The 14,397-nt window shown below is 49.1% G+C and overlaps 1 protein-coding gene and 1 pseudogene across 1 annotated transcript; one reads left to right on the top strand and one right to left on the bottom strand.

Annotated features, from left to right (window-relative positions):
• Nucleotides 1-3,229: 3,229 nt before the first annotated feature.
• Nucleotides 3,230-4,680, top strand: LOC136317144 (dual specificity mitogen-activated protein kinase kinase 7-like; annotated as a pseudogene).
• A 2,191-nt stretch (nt 4,681-6,871) lies between these two features.
• Nucleotides 6,872-7,797, bottom strand: LOC136316812 (parathymosin). Its single transcript, XM_066249031.1, has one exon. It carries the CDS (start codon nt 7,656-7,658, stop codon nt 7,353-7,355), a length of 306 nt encoding a protein of 101 aa, XP_066105128.1. The 5' UTR covers nt 7,659-7,797; the 3' UTR covers nt 6,872-7,352.
• Between the last annotated feature and the right edge of the window lie 6,600 nt (nt 7,798-14,397).

Genomic DNA, 14,397 nt, shown 5'->3' with positions numbered 1-14,397 from the left:
CTTAGAGGCTTCACATATATTGACATGTAAATTATAATATAAAGTTTTGATTAAAACTCATGCAGAATCTATTCTAATAAGATTAGAATAGAAATACCTTATCTGTTGTTTAATTCCAGCTTCTACTACTGACTTCTAAGGCCATGCATACATCTCTTCAATTTCTCTATACTTGTTTTCTCAGTTACAAAATAGAGACTGTAGCCCCTACTACCAATGAGACTGTAGCCCCTACTATCAATTCATTTGCTATTCTTAGCAAAATGAATAAGCTCCTTACACACATTTAAAATATGGTCAGAGAAGGTGATGTCAGCATCATGGCAGAGTGAGAAGACCCCTTTGTATCTCCCCTTAAGTTTGTAAGTCAGATAACTATAGTTCAACAAAGATACCTCTGCTCAACACACAAACATGCCCATGAGATTCATGCAGTGCTACATCCAAAGGTGAGGGTATTGCAACCAGTAGTGGAGGTGGGATGGGGGAGAGACAGAGATGGTGTCTGCTGCAGATGCAGTTCGCACCCGCCATGGCCCTAGCCAGTGTGGTAATTCATGGTGGAGGAGTTGGGCTGAAGCCCTCACACCATAGCCTGGATGGTAAAAGGGGCAGAAGCAGTGTCCCTGCCTCATAAACTGCCACCCCACTGCCGCAGAACCCAGTAGCAGCAGCTGAGACGTGTCAAACAGCACAGTGGTGCCCACAGCCATTACCAACAAGGAAGCAGTGTTTGTGGACTTGAGAACAAGCCTCCCTTTCCTCGTCCATTGAGGCAGCCTCAGTAGAGGCAGTAGAGACATGGCAAACGAAACTGTGGGGCTGGTAGATATTAGTAACGAGGAGGCAGTGCTGGGAGCTCACAAACCCTGTCCCCGCCTCCACCATAGTGGTGGTGCCCCAAACCGAGGCAACCTGGACACAGAGGGGACACCAACCACCCCAGTGGGTATGCAGCGATTTCCACAACCAAAGCCAGGCCACCACACCATGATCCAAGAGGCGTAAGTAAGAGAAAACAAAACTTGCTCTATGTCACCATCTGCTGGGAAACAAAAGACTTCTACTTATCAATCTGCTGAATTATTATGAGCAAAACAGTAAATGAGAAAAGAGTTCACTCCCTCAAATGCACGGGCAGAGAGACAATTCACCAAGTACTATGAAAAACAAAGGTAACATGGTAGCGCCAAGAGAAAATAAAAGTTCTTCAGAAACCAAACTCCAAGTCATGGAAGACTCATTTAAATGACGAGAATTCAAGATTGCAGTTATGAAGAAACTCAACCAGATACAAGAAAAACGTAGAAAGGCAGTTCAGTGAACTCAGCAACAAAATTAATAAAAGGAGTACTTTTACCAAAGAAAATTAAACTATAAAAGAGAACCAAACAGAAATTCTGGAGTTCAGGAACCCAATAAATGAGATGAAGCTTTGGAAATAGCATTAGAAAGCATTGAAATAGAGGAAGGAGACCACATGGAAGAGAATTAGTGAGCTTAACGACAGAAATCTAGAAATGTTTCAGGTGGAAGAAGAGAACATTTTTTTAAAAATGAATGAATTCTATGAGAACTATCTGACTCCATTAGAAAGAGCAACATGAGGATAATGGGTTTCCCAGAAGGAGAGGAGAGAAAGAAGGGAGCAGAGAGCCTATTCAAAGAAATAATTGATGAAACTTAAAAAAAAAAGGAAATAATTAATGGGAACTTCTTCCCAAACCTATGGGATGAGCTAGACATTCAAATACAAGAAGTTGTAAAAACACCTAATTATCTCAACACAAAGAGACCTTTTCCAAGACACAGTACATTAAAACTGTCAAAAATTAATGACAAGTCTCAAGGCAGTCAGGAAAAAAACAAAAACAAAACAGTAATCTACCAAGGAAACGCCTTCAGAATTTTCAGTAAGAAGCCCTACAAGACAGGAGAGAATGGAATGATATACTAAAAGTATTGAAAGAGAAGAACCACTAGCCAAGAATAATATATCCAACAAAGTTATCCTTTAGATATGAAAAATAAAGGCTTTTGCCTGACCATGTGGTAGAGCAGTGGATAGAATATAGAGGACCCAGGTTAAAAACTCTGAGGTCGTTGGTTTGAGCACAGGCTTATCCAGCTTAAGCGCGGGCTCACCAGCTTGAGCATGGGGTCATAGACATGACCCCATGGTCTCTGGCTTGAGCTCAGAGGTTGCTGGCTTGAAGCCCAAGGTCACTGGCTCAGCTGGAGCTCCTTGGTTAAGGCACGTATGAGAAAGCATCAATGAACAACTAAAGTGCTGCAACTATGAGTTGATGCTTCTCATCTCTCTCCCTTCCTGTCTGTCTGTCCCTGTCTGTTCCTCTCTCTCTCTCACACACACACACTAAAAGGAAAAAAAAAAATAAGGGCTTTCTCAGACAAAAAAGAAAAAGCTGAGGAATCTAACAACCCTGCATTATAAGAAAAATTAAAAGGAGCTCTTATTTGTTTTTTTTTAGATTATTAATTTATTTCTTTTTAAGAGAGGAGAGAGACAGAGAGAGAGGAGAGAGAAGTAGGGGAGAAGCGGGAAGCATCAACTCATAGTTGCTTCTTGTACGTGCCTTGATCGGACAAGCCTGAAGTTTCAAACCTGTGACCTCAGTGTTCCAGGTCAGTGCTCTATCTGCTGCATCACCACAGGTCAGGCTAAAAGGAGCTCTTCTACCTAAAACAAAAGGACAAAAGAATTCAAAATTGACAGAATCAAGCAGGAAATTGCAACTCTACCTCTGAATAGGGTATTAAACACTTATTATGTAAAGGTTAAAGGGGAAAAGGCATTAAAAATAACTATAAATTGGTAACAAATGCACAACCGAAGGGATCATTTGCCATTACAAGCATAAAAGAGGAGGAGGAAAGGGACCGAACTTGTATAGGTGAATGAAGATAAGATGTAATCAGAAGCAAGAGGACTATTGTATCTGTGAGACATTTTATACGAACCTAATGGTAACCAAAAATAAAAATCCAGAGCGGAGGACATGAAATATTAAAAAAAAAAAAAGGAAATGGAGAAAAACCATGAAAACTTCTCAACTAAAATAGCAGACAGAAACACAAGGGAAAAGAAACAATGGAGACAAAGAGAAATCAGAAAACAAAGATAAAATAACTGTAGTAGGCAGTGCAGTGTTTGCTGAGTTGATGGGCGACTAGCAGGTGTGCTGTGATGGCAGCAGCAGCAGGAAAGATGGCGGCGCCCTCCTTGGAGCAGAAGCTGCCCTTGCCTAGAATTAAATCAGAAGCAGTAGAACCCTGAGGCCTGTTGGAGGAGGATCGACCTCAACCTGGATATCCAGCAGCCGAGGCCCACCTTGCAGTTCCTGCTGGCCAAAGGTGGCGGCAGCTGCTCACCATCCTCACAGAGCTCCCAGCAGCAACCCATGCTCCACACTGGACCCTGCCACATGTTGGAGCTCCCATCCACCTTGCCACTCGCAGGGGTCGTCAAACTTTTTATAAAAACCGCCCACTTTTGCAGTGCTGGTCGACCTGGTCTGGAACGCCCACTAGTGGGCGTTCCAGCTTTCATGATGGGCCAATCGCAGCGCTGTTTGGTTGCACGGTAGGGACCAGGTTGACCAGCACTGCAAAAGTGGGCGGTTTTTATAAAAAGTTTGACGACCCCTGCAAGTGTGGCGAGTATCAATATTGACCAGAAGCTGCAGGAGATCATGAAACAGACAGGCTACCTGATTATTGGGAGCCAGTGCTACCAGGAGGAAATCAACGACCTGGGCAATTTGGGGGAGAGAAGCAGAGGCACATGTGGCCAGGTATGGAAGGTGGGCCACATTATCTTCGTCAAACAAATGCGACCCTCAGGAAACTAGGAAGAGAGCAAATGGATCCTCATGGACCTGGATGTGGTACTGAAGAGCCACGACTTCCCCTTCATTGTGCAGTGCTTCCGGGACCTCCATCACCAACACGGATGTCTTCGTTGCCATGGAGCTTGGGCACCTGTGCAGAGAACCTGAAGAAGCAGATGCAGGGCCTCATCTCTGAAGGGATCCTGGGCAAGATGATGGTGGCGATACTGAAGGAGAAGCATGATCCACCAGGATGTCAAGCCCTCCAACATACGTTGGACGAACAGGGCCAGACCAAGCTCTGCAACTTCAGTGTCAGCGGCTGCCTGGTTGTAGACTCCAAGGCCAAAATGCAGAGTGCTGGTGGCACCGCCTATGTGACATCTGAGTGCATTGACAGCCCCTCCCCCTTGGCCAGACCATGACATCTGGGCCGATTTGTGGAGCCTGGGAATCTGCCTGGTGAAGATGGCAACAGGACGGTTTCCTAATAAAGAGCTGTTTAAGATGAACTTTGAGGTCAAGATGGCAACAGGACGGTTTCCTAATAAAGAGCTGTTTAAGATGAACTTTGAGGTCCTCACTAAGGTCCTGCAGGAAGAGCCCTGCTCCTGCTCAGTCACATGGGCTTCTCTGGGGACTTTCAGTCCTTTGTCAAAGACTGCCTTACTAAAGATCACAGAAAGAGACCAAAGTATAATAAGCTATTTGAACAAAGCTTCATCAAATGCTATAAGAAGCTGGAGGTGGATGTGGCATCCTGGCAAAGACCAAGTCACCTAGGGCTGGTGGAGTCCTAAGCCTGCATCATTTGCCCTTCTTCAGGTAGTTGTGTGGTGACAGCCAGCCCCCGGGGGGGGGGGGCGGGGGGCAGGAATGTAGCCACAGGCCCCCTTTTCCTTACTCAGCTACCCAATTGCCCGCCAAGGGACCTGGATGGCCTCTGAGGGCTAAGGACAGAAAGTAGAGGATGCCAACCCAACCCCAACTCCCTACCCAGCAGCCACGGACAGATGGGCCCACCAGGCCTTAGCCCTTCCAGTTCTGGGGTCAGCTTGATGTACCAGTCCTCAACAGACACTGTTAACAGAAGACAGCAGGGTGTGAGCTGACTTGCTTTTTATTCAGTTGTAACCTCTGGGCTGGGGTGGCCACCAGGGGCCAGGAGAGAATCACCAGTCCTGCATACTCCTACACCTGCCCCATGCTGTCCCTTCCTCCTTCCATGGTACATATGCTCCCTGTCTCCATTTCCCTCTGTCACCCCCCTCAATGGCTCTCTGGTCTTCCCTGTCTCCCTTCCTGCCTCTGTCTCTCCCGGCCCACGCTCAGGCTCTGCCACCCACAACAGGACCCCTTGGTCCACTTAGATCTGTAGCAAATAATAAGTCTCTTAGATGGACCCTTGTCCCAGGAAGCTGATCTGGACTGTACTCTCTCTTCTCTCTCTTTCTGAGTTTATTGTGTTTTGTTGTACTTGGTGGGGTGTTTGAGGGATGGTGGAAGAAGAGCTTGTTCTCATGGGGTTTGTCAGAACTTTCAGAAACTTTTATCAGAGTCATGTGTTTAGCTGCTTGTGGTGTAGCCCTTGACTGCCAGTGGGCACTGGCAGTGCCGGAGCCAGGGGCCGGGCAGGGGCCTGGACCACTATGCCTTGTCAGCCTGACCTGGAAAGACTAGTCCCAAAGGTCAGTGCTGGGGGCAAGGGCTCCTCCTCCCTTGGGGTTGGACACTAGCTACAGCTTAGGGTGAGTTGAAGACCTCAGGGGGTGCAGACGGAGCCATGAGGATGTGGCCACCCAGGGTGGCCCCCAAGGAAGGTGGGTACAGGGCATGGCGGGAGGCAGCAAATGCTGGTGTGGCACGGAGAAGGAAATAGATGACAAGAATGGGGACCACAGGGCCCAGGGAGGCAGGGATCGAGGGTACAGGGAATGGATGTGGAGGTTCAAGGATGTGTGACAGGGACAGAGGTGGGGAAGGCTGAGGACTGGATATGTGAAGGCAGTCAAGCCTTTACAGTGCACCTGAACACCCCTCACAGCCCCCAGGGCTGGCCAGCCTTCAGCCCACCTTGAGGCTGGGCCATGGGACCCCCTCCACCCAGCCATCTGCAGCAGTCAGAGAAGGAGGGTGTTTTTCCTTTTTTGGTGGTGATGCATGCAAATCAGTTGACAAAGCACACACACACATGCACACACACACACACCAACCAACACCGAAGGTAAGAAACCTCCCTGGATGTAGCCGGAGCAATCTAGACTCAGCATAGTCCTCACTGTAACCTCTCTCTATCTTACTGACTCTTGTTACTCTTAACATAGTCACAAAAGGCCGCATGTTTAAAGTCCTTGTTTTCTCTCTACCCAGAGGCTGGCTGCTCAGGTTTATTTTCATTTAACTTTATTTAGTTTCATGAGTGTGTATCTGCATGCCCCTCCCCTTCAGTGTTAATTGAGAGCCCTGGGGGAGCCTCTCTTCCCCTCTGTCTCTCCCCTGTTTCTACCTCTGTCTCCAGTCACCAGCCATGCTTCTCAACCAGACAGAGGATTGAGCAGGTGGGCTGTCAGGGGCCGGGGGAACTAGGTCCAGCCCACCAGCCCACGACCCTTTCACAGGCCACTACTATTGCCCCTTCCCTTTTTAAAATTTAATTTAATTATTTTTACAGAGACAGAGTGAGAGTCAGAGAGAGGGACAGATAAGGACAGAAGACAGGAACGGAGAGAGATGAGAAGCATCAATCATCAGTTTTTCGTTGGGACACCTTAGTTGTTCACTGATTGCTTTCTCATATGTGCCTTGACCGTGGGGCTACAGCAGAGCGAGTGACCCCTTGCTCAAGCCAGCGACCTTGGGTCTAAGCTGGTGAGCTTTGCTCAGACCAGATGAACCTGCGCTCAAACTGGCGACCTTGGGGTCTCGAACCTGAGTCCTCCACATCCCAGTCCGACACTCTATCCACTGCGCCACTGCCTGGTCAGGCGCCCCTTCCCTTTTTTTTTTTTTTTTTAAACAGAAGCGCGACCATTTCTTTATTAAATTATACAAAAAGGGGAGGTGAGGAGGGCTGCTGTGGGGTTCGGTCCCGACCCTGGCCCCACCCTGGCCTGGCGCTGTCTGAGAGAAGGGGATGTGAGGGGGACCCAGGTATCAGGCAGGGTAGGGATGGACAGGACAAGAGGCTAGGATGCAGTGATTAGGAAAGAAAGGCTAACAGAGGAGGGTTGGGGGTGGTGGGAGGGAGGAAGAGAGAAAAAGAGGGAGAGGGGCAATTGGGAACCAGCTGGGAAACTCAGATGGAACAGGTCAGGAAGTAGAAGAATGGGGGGGGGGCAGCGTCTGGAGAGGTGGACATGAGGAGGCTGGGGAGAAAGAGCGTGGCAGCTCTGGTACAGGGCCCAGAGTAAGGAGCCAGGTGAAGAGTGGCTGCACTCATGGTTCCTGCCCCCATCTCCAGGCCCTAAGGGACCTCCCACCCCAGCCCATTGGCAGGGGGGCTCATGCCGATGCCCCATTTTCTGTCTTCTGCCGCTTGGGATCAGCTTCATCCTCCTCTTCAGCAGCTCTCTTCAGCGCGGGCCCTTCGTCGTCATCATCTTCTTCTTCCTCATCTTCTTCTTCCCCTTCATCCTCCTCCTCTCCATCCTCAGCAGTTTCTTCTTCTTCCTCCTCAGCTCCATTCTCCTCCTCCTCCACTTCTTTCTTCCGCTCTTTCCGGCTCGCTTTCTCCTCCACCTTCTCTTTCTTCTCCTTCAAGTCCTTGGCGCTCAGCTCGGCCGCTGCCTCCACACTCTTCTCCGACATGGGGCTGGGGCCGGGGCTAGCGGGGAGCCGGGGTCCCGGGGCCGGGACGGAGGGGCCCTGGACGGCGGAAGGTGGCCGCAGCCAAAACCTGGCGCGGTGGCGGCGGCGACAGCGGCAGTGGCAGCCGCTCAGCACGCTGGGTCTCTGGAAGAGGTGGCAGAGGTGCGCGGGGTGGGGCGGGGGTTAGGTCTGGGGTGGAGACCCGCAGGGCTGCGGCCGTCCAGAGAGCGGGCGGAAGGGCGGTGCGGGCGGTGGCCCGCGCGCTCCGGCCGCTGTTGTTTAGTCCTCCGTTCGCCGCCCCCGCCCCCGCAGAGCTGCCGCCGACCAGCCGCTGGCCCCTTCCCTTTTTAAAATCAAACACTCTTGTTTATAAATCCTTAGACACTTGAGACTAAAACCCCTCCCTTTTCTTCCAAAAGAAAAAGCTGTAGTAAGTTCTCTTATATCAATAATCACTCTAAATGTAAATAGACTGAACTCACCAATCAAAAGGCACAGAATATCAGGAAAGATTAAAAAACAAGACCCAACTGCCTGACCAGGCGGTAGTGCAGTGGATAGAGCATCGGACTGGGATGTGGAGGACCCAGGTTTGAAAGCCCGAGGTCGCTGGCCTGAGCATGGGCTCATCCGGCTTGAGTGCCAAGTCGCTGGCTTGAGTGTCAGGTTGCTGGCTTGAGCATGGGATCATAGACACGGCCACAACAGCCTGGGTGCTGGGTTGTGGTAGACTGCAAGTGGCAAAAAGCCTTTGTAAATTTGAGGCTTAGCAAAAGGCTAAGTTCTCTCCCCCACCTCCATATTGGCTATGAAGCTGAGTATTTGCACTTATCCCATAGCTCCACTTCACTTGCTTGCTTAAGTTGCTGGAAGCAATTTACATGCCCTTCCTCTCACCTTTTGTTTGTTCAGATGTTGGTTGATTTCACTTATGCATGGTAGGGGGATTCCTGTTTACGCCTTAAATGGATCCCTGTTTTTGCCTCAGATGTGTGATTTTGTATCAAAGACTTCCTTATTTGCATATGGCTATATAATAAAGCAAACTGAAGGCTATGGTGCTCAGATATTGCCATCAGCATTGAAGAGGCCTCCTGTCCCATCTTCTATTCTCGGTAAGTCTATTTTCTTAATTCTGCACTGTTCTCCCTCAGGACCCAGAATTACTAGCCATGCTGGTCCGTGGCCCTGGATCACTGGCTTGAGTGTGGGATCATAGACAAGACCCCATGGTAGTTAGTTTAGCCCAAAGGTCACTGGCTTGAAGCCCATGGTTGCTGGCTTGAGCAAGGGGTCACTCGGTCTGCTGCAGCCCCCCAGTCAAGGTATATGTGAGAAAGAAATCACTGAACAACTAAGGTGCTGCAACAAAGAAGTGATGCTTCTCATCTCTCTCCCTGCCTGTCTGTCCCTCTCTCTGATTCTTTGTCAAAAAATTAAATAAAAATTAAATAATAAAAAAAGTAGACCCAACTATATGCTGCCTTCAGGAGACTCATCTGAGCTCTCAAGACAAACATGGGCTCAAAGGAAGGGGTGGAAGACAATTCTCCAAGAAAATGTCATCCAGAGAAAATCGGGTGTAGCTGAAGTTACATCATACAAAACTGATTTAAATTTTTTATTTTTATTTATTTATTTATTTATTTTTTTAGTGAGAGGAGAGGAGACAGAGACAGAATTCCACATGTGCCTGGACTGGGATCCACCTGGCAAGCCCACTAGAGGGCGATGCTCTGCCCACCAGGAGCTGCTGCTCTATTGCAACCAGAGCCATTTTTTTAGCACCTGAGGTGGAGGCCATGTAGTCATCCTCAGCACCTGGGGCCAACTCGCTGTAATTGAGTCATGGCTGCAGGAGGGGAGGAGAGAGAGTGTGAGAGAGAGAGAGAAGCAAGCGGGAGGGGTGGAGAAGCAGATGGGTGCTTCTCCTGTGTGCCCTGATCGGGAATCGAACTTGGGACTTCCACACACCAGGCTGACGGTCTACCACTGAGCCAACTGGCCAGAGCCAATACAAAATTGATTTTAAAATAAAAAAATGATAATGAGATAAAGATGGACATTTTATAATGAAAAATGGGACAATCCATCTAAAGTGTCCTACAATGTTGCAAACTCACTAATTAGTTCTAATCACTCGCTAAGATTCCATTGGATTTTCTCCATAGATGATCATGTTATATATGTATAAAGGATGTTTTACTTCTTCCTTTTCTACCTGGATGCCTTTTAAAAAAAATTTATTTATGATTTTAATTTGTGTTTACATAGATTCAAGTATCCCACCGAATATATCTTCTCCCACCCCCTTATTCCCCCTCAGCCCCCCATGCCCCCTCCCCCCAGTGCCTTCCCCACTTCCTTCCAGGATTTGCCGTCCTGTTCTCTATAATGCTATGTTATGTATATATAATTTCATTAATCTCTTTCCCTTCTCTGATCCCATCTTCTCTTCTACAGTGTGTCTGTAAAGTCATGGTGCACTTTTGACCAGTCACAGGAAAGCAACAAAAGACGATAGAAATGTGAAATCTGCACCAAATAAAAGGAAAACTCTCCCAGTTTCATACCTATTCAGTGCAGTTCGAAGTGGGCTCACACACAGACTTTTTAGGGTTCCTTAGGTAGCTATTCCGTATAGCGTCTACAGACTCGTCACTCACTGATGGCCTACCAGAACGGGGTTTCTCCACCAAACTGCCGGTTTCCTTCAACTGCTTATCCCACCGAGTAATGTTATTCCTATGTGGTGGCTCTTCGTTATAAACACGCTGATATTCACATTGCATTTGGTCATGGATTCGAATTTAGTGAGCCACAGAACACACTGAACTTTCCTCTGTACCGTCCACATCTCCATCTCGACTGGCATGGCCGTGGGCTGCTCCTCTGTACACAGTGTTATATCATCATCTGCGCATGCGCACATGCTGCCACCTCATCCTACAGAAACCGGGAGGGTTTTTTTTATTTGGTGCAGATTTCACATTTCTATTGTCTTTTGTTGCTTTCCTGTGACTGGTCAAAAGTGCACCATGACTTTACAGATACACTGTACTTTCCCTCTGACCGCTTTCACTCTGGTCCCTTTGATCCCGCCTCTGCCTCTGTTCCATTGCTCAGTTCACATTGTTCATTGGATTCCTCAAATGAGTGAGGTCATATGGTATTTTTCTTTCTTTGCCTGGCTTATTTGACTTAGCATAATAGTTTTCAGGTCCCTGGATGCCTTTTATTGATGGATTTATCCCGTTATAATGAATTGGATTTTACTGAATGTTTGCATGCCAAGTGATTTTTGATTGGATAACTGACATTGGATATTTTGCCTTGCATGCTATATGTTTTTGCATTACTAAACACATTCCTGAACTTGGCCCTCAACTGCTGTAGTTATTTGGAAACAGCTAGATTCTTTAGAGTCTTGCTTTTAAGATTTGCTATGTAAGACCAGAGCAGCTTTTAGTGAAGGATTATTATTTTCCACACTACTGAGGCAAGATCCTTTTGAGTGCCTCAGTCCCTCCCTAACATCTTCTGAATTAAGAGGCTTCTATTCTGGCAAGTAGGGGAAGATGCTCACCCAGGTTCAGCTTGAGCAATGAGCCGAGTTACCTATAATCCTTTCTGGAAGCCGTTTCTCAGACATAGGGTAGTTTCTTCACGTGCCTGTGTTGATCAGTGTTCTCCTGAATACTCGAGGGAAACCTTGTGCAGAGCTCCTGGGTCCTCTCTGCCTTCAGCTCTTGATCTTCAGTACACTGGGCTTTAGAGCCCTGACTTCAGACTGGTCTTCCTTCCTCATGTGGCAAAGGCCAGAATCAGTCCAGTCCTTTGGCCTGACAGATGAACTGCTGAAGCTGCTAGGTTGCTTTAAAACAGGGGTCCCCAGCCCTGGCCGGTTGCGATGTGGGGGACCCGGGTTCGATTCCCGGCCAGGGCACATAGGAGAAGCGCCCATTTGCTTCTCCACCCCCCCTTCCTCTCTGTCTCTCTCTTCCCCTCCCGCAGCCAAGGCTCCATTGGAGCAAAGATGGCCCGGACGCTGGGGATGGCTCCTTGGCCTCTGCCCCAGGCGCTAGAGTGGCTCTGGTCGCGGCAGAGCGACGCCCTAGAGGGGCAGAGCTTCGCCCCTGGTGGGCGTGCCGGGTGGGTCCCGGTCAGGCGCATGTGGGAGTCTGTCTGTCTCTCCCCGTTTCCAGCTTCAGAAAAATACAAAAAAAAAAAATAAATAAAATAAAACAGGGGTCCCCAAACTACGGCCCGCTGGCCGCATGCAGCCCCCTGAGGCCATTTATCCGGCCCCCACTGCACTTCCGGAAGGGGTACCTCTTCCATTGGTGGTCAGTGAGAGGAGCATAGTTCCCATTGAAATACTGGTCAGTTTGTTGATTTAAATTTACTTGTTCTTTATTTTTTTTATTTTTTTTTTATAAGTTTTTTTTTAATATTTTTTAATTTATTTTATTTTATTTATTCATTTATAGAAAGGAGAGAGAGGGAGAGGAGAGAGAAAGAGAGAGAGAGAGAGAAGGGGGGAGGAGCTGGAAGCATCAACTCCCATATGTGCCTTGACCAGGCAAGCCCAGGGTTTCGAACCGGCGACCTCAGCATTTCCAGGTCGACGCTTTATCCACTGCGCCACCACAGGTCAGGCTGTTCTTTATTTTAAATATTGTATTTGTTCCTGTTTTGCTTTTTTACTTTAAAATAAGATATGTGCAGTGTGCATAGGGATTTGTTCATAGTTTTTTTTATAGTCTGGCCCTCAAACGGTCTGAGCGACAGTGAACTGGCCCCCTGTGTAAAAAGTTTGGGGATCCCTGCCTTAAAACATAGGTCAGATCATTTAATTCTTCTGTTAAAAAAAATCTCCAAAGGGGACTCTTACTCAGAGATAAAGCCAAAGACATGAAAAGCCCAGCGTGATCGGGCTTGCTTTCCTCTCCGGTTCTATCCACTCCTACTCTTCCACTTGCTCATTCTGGATTCAGCCACACCGGCCTTCTCACCCTTTCTAGAATGCCAGGCTCTTTCCTGCCTCAGGGTCTTTGCACTGACTCTTACCTGTCTGGACTTCTCTTGTGCTGGGGTTCCACCTGACTCACTTCCCGACTTCCTTCAGGTCCTCAAATGCTCTCAGACACGATTTCCTGGCCACAATATTTAAAGTTTCACCCTGCCTCTCCTACTCCCTGCATTACTTACTACTCCTGCAATATTCCCAGCTCTTGGAATCATGCCTACCTGGCACAGAATAGTCACAAATACTCGCTGTCTTTAATTAGACCATGACCTTTCACCCTGGTCTTGTCTAATGTCGTTCTTTTGGTCCAGAACACTCTTGGCCTGCCCATGTCTCTCCTTCCCTCTTCTTTAACCAATGGGGAACAAGTGGTAGGTAGGTGTACAATGACTGTGATACAACTAGGGCAGCAAGGAGTTGTCAGATATGAAGGAGTTTGGGTGCAATGAAGCCACTGGAGGGTTCTGAACAGAGCAGAACAAGATCCCCCTTATATCCTTTTTTTTTTTTTTTTTTTTTTTTTTGCATTTTTCTGAAGCTGGAAACAGGGAGAGACAGTCAGACAGACTCCCGCATGCGCCCTACCGGGATCCACCTGGCACACCCACCATGGGGCGATGCTCTGCCCACCAGGGGACGATGCTCTGCCCATCCTGGGCGTCACCATGTTGCGACCAGAGCCACTCTAGCGCCTGAGGCAGAGGCCACAGAGCCATCCCCAGCACCCGGGCCATCTTTGCTCCAATGGAGCCTTGGCTGCGGGAGGGGAAGAGAGAGACAGAGAGGAAAGCGCGGCGGAGGGGTGGAGAAGCAAATGGGCGCTTCTCCTATGTGCCCTGGCCGGGAATCGAACCCGGGTCCTCCGCACGCTAGGCCGACGCTCTACCGCTGAGCCAACCGGCCAGGGTATATCCTTTTTTTATTTTTTTATTTTTCCAAAGCTGGAAACGGGGAGGCAGTCAGACAGACTCCCGCATGCGCCCGACCGGGATCCACCCGGCACACCCACTAGGGGGCGATGCTCTGCCCCTCTGGGGCGTCGCTCTGTTGCATCCAGAGCCATCCTAGCACCTGAAGCAGAGGCCACAGAGCCATCCTCAGCGCCCGGGTCATCTTTGCTCCAATGGAGCCTTGGCTGTGGGAGGGGAAGAGAGAGACAGAGAGGAAGGAGAAGGGGAGGGGTGGAGAAGCAGATGGGTGCATCTCCTGTGTGCCCTGGCCGGGAATCGAACCCGGGACTCCTGCACGCCAGGCCGATGCTCTACCAGTGAGCCAACCGGCCAGGGCCTCCACCTTATATCTTTTTTTTTTTTTTGTATTTTTCTGAAGCTGGAAATGGGGAGAGACAGTCAGACAGACTCCCGCATGCGCCCGACCGGGATCCACCTGGCACGCCCACCAGGGGGCGATGCTCTGCCCACCAGGGGGCGATGCTCTGCCCCTCCGGGGCGTCGCTCTGCCGCGACCAGAGCCACTCCAGTGCCTGGGGCAGAGGCCAAGGAGCCATCCCCAGCACCCGGGCCATCTTTGCTCCAATGGAGCCTTGGCTGCGGGAGGGGAAGAGAGAGACAGAGAGGAAGGGAGGGTGGAGAAGCAAATGGGCGCTTCTCCTATGTGCCCTGGCCGGGAATCGAACCCGGGTCCCCCGCACGCCAGGCCGACGCTCTACCGCTGAGCCAACCGGCCAGGGCCTCCACCTTATATCTTAAC

Source organism: Saccopteryx bilineata, chromosome X (genome assembly GCF_036850765.1).
Source record: "Saccopteryx bilineata isolate mSacBil1 chromosome X, mSacBil1_pri_phased_curated, whole genome shotgun sequence".
Taxonomy (NCBI): Eukaryota; Metazoa; Chordata; class Mammalia; order Chiroptera; family Emballonuridae; genus Saccopteryx; species Saccopteryx bilineata.
The sequence above is the reverse complement of the archived record's forward strand: the minus strand, read 5'-3'. Positions and strand labels throughout refer to the sequence as shown.

Excerpts from the sequence above, each read along its gene's own strand:
- LOC136316812 (XM_066249031.1), bottom strand. The coding sequence starts at position 7,658 with ATGTCGGAGAAGAGTGTGGAGGCAGCGGCCGAGCTGAGCGCCAAGGAC.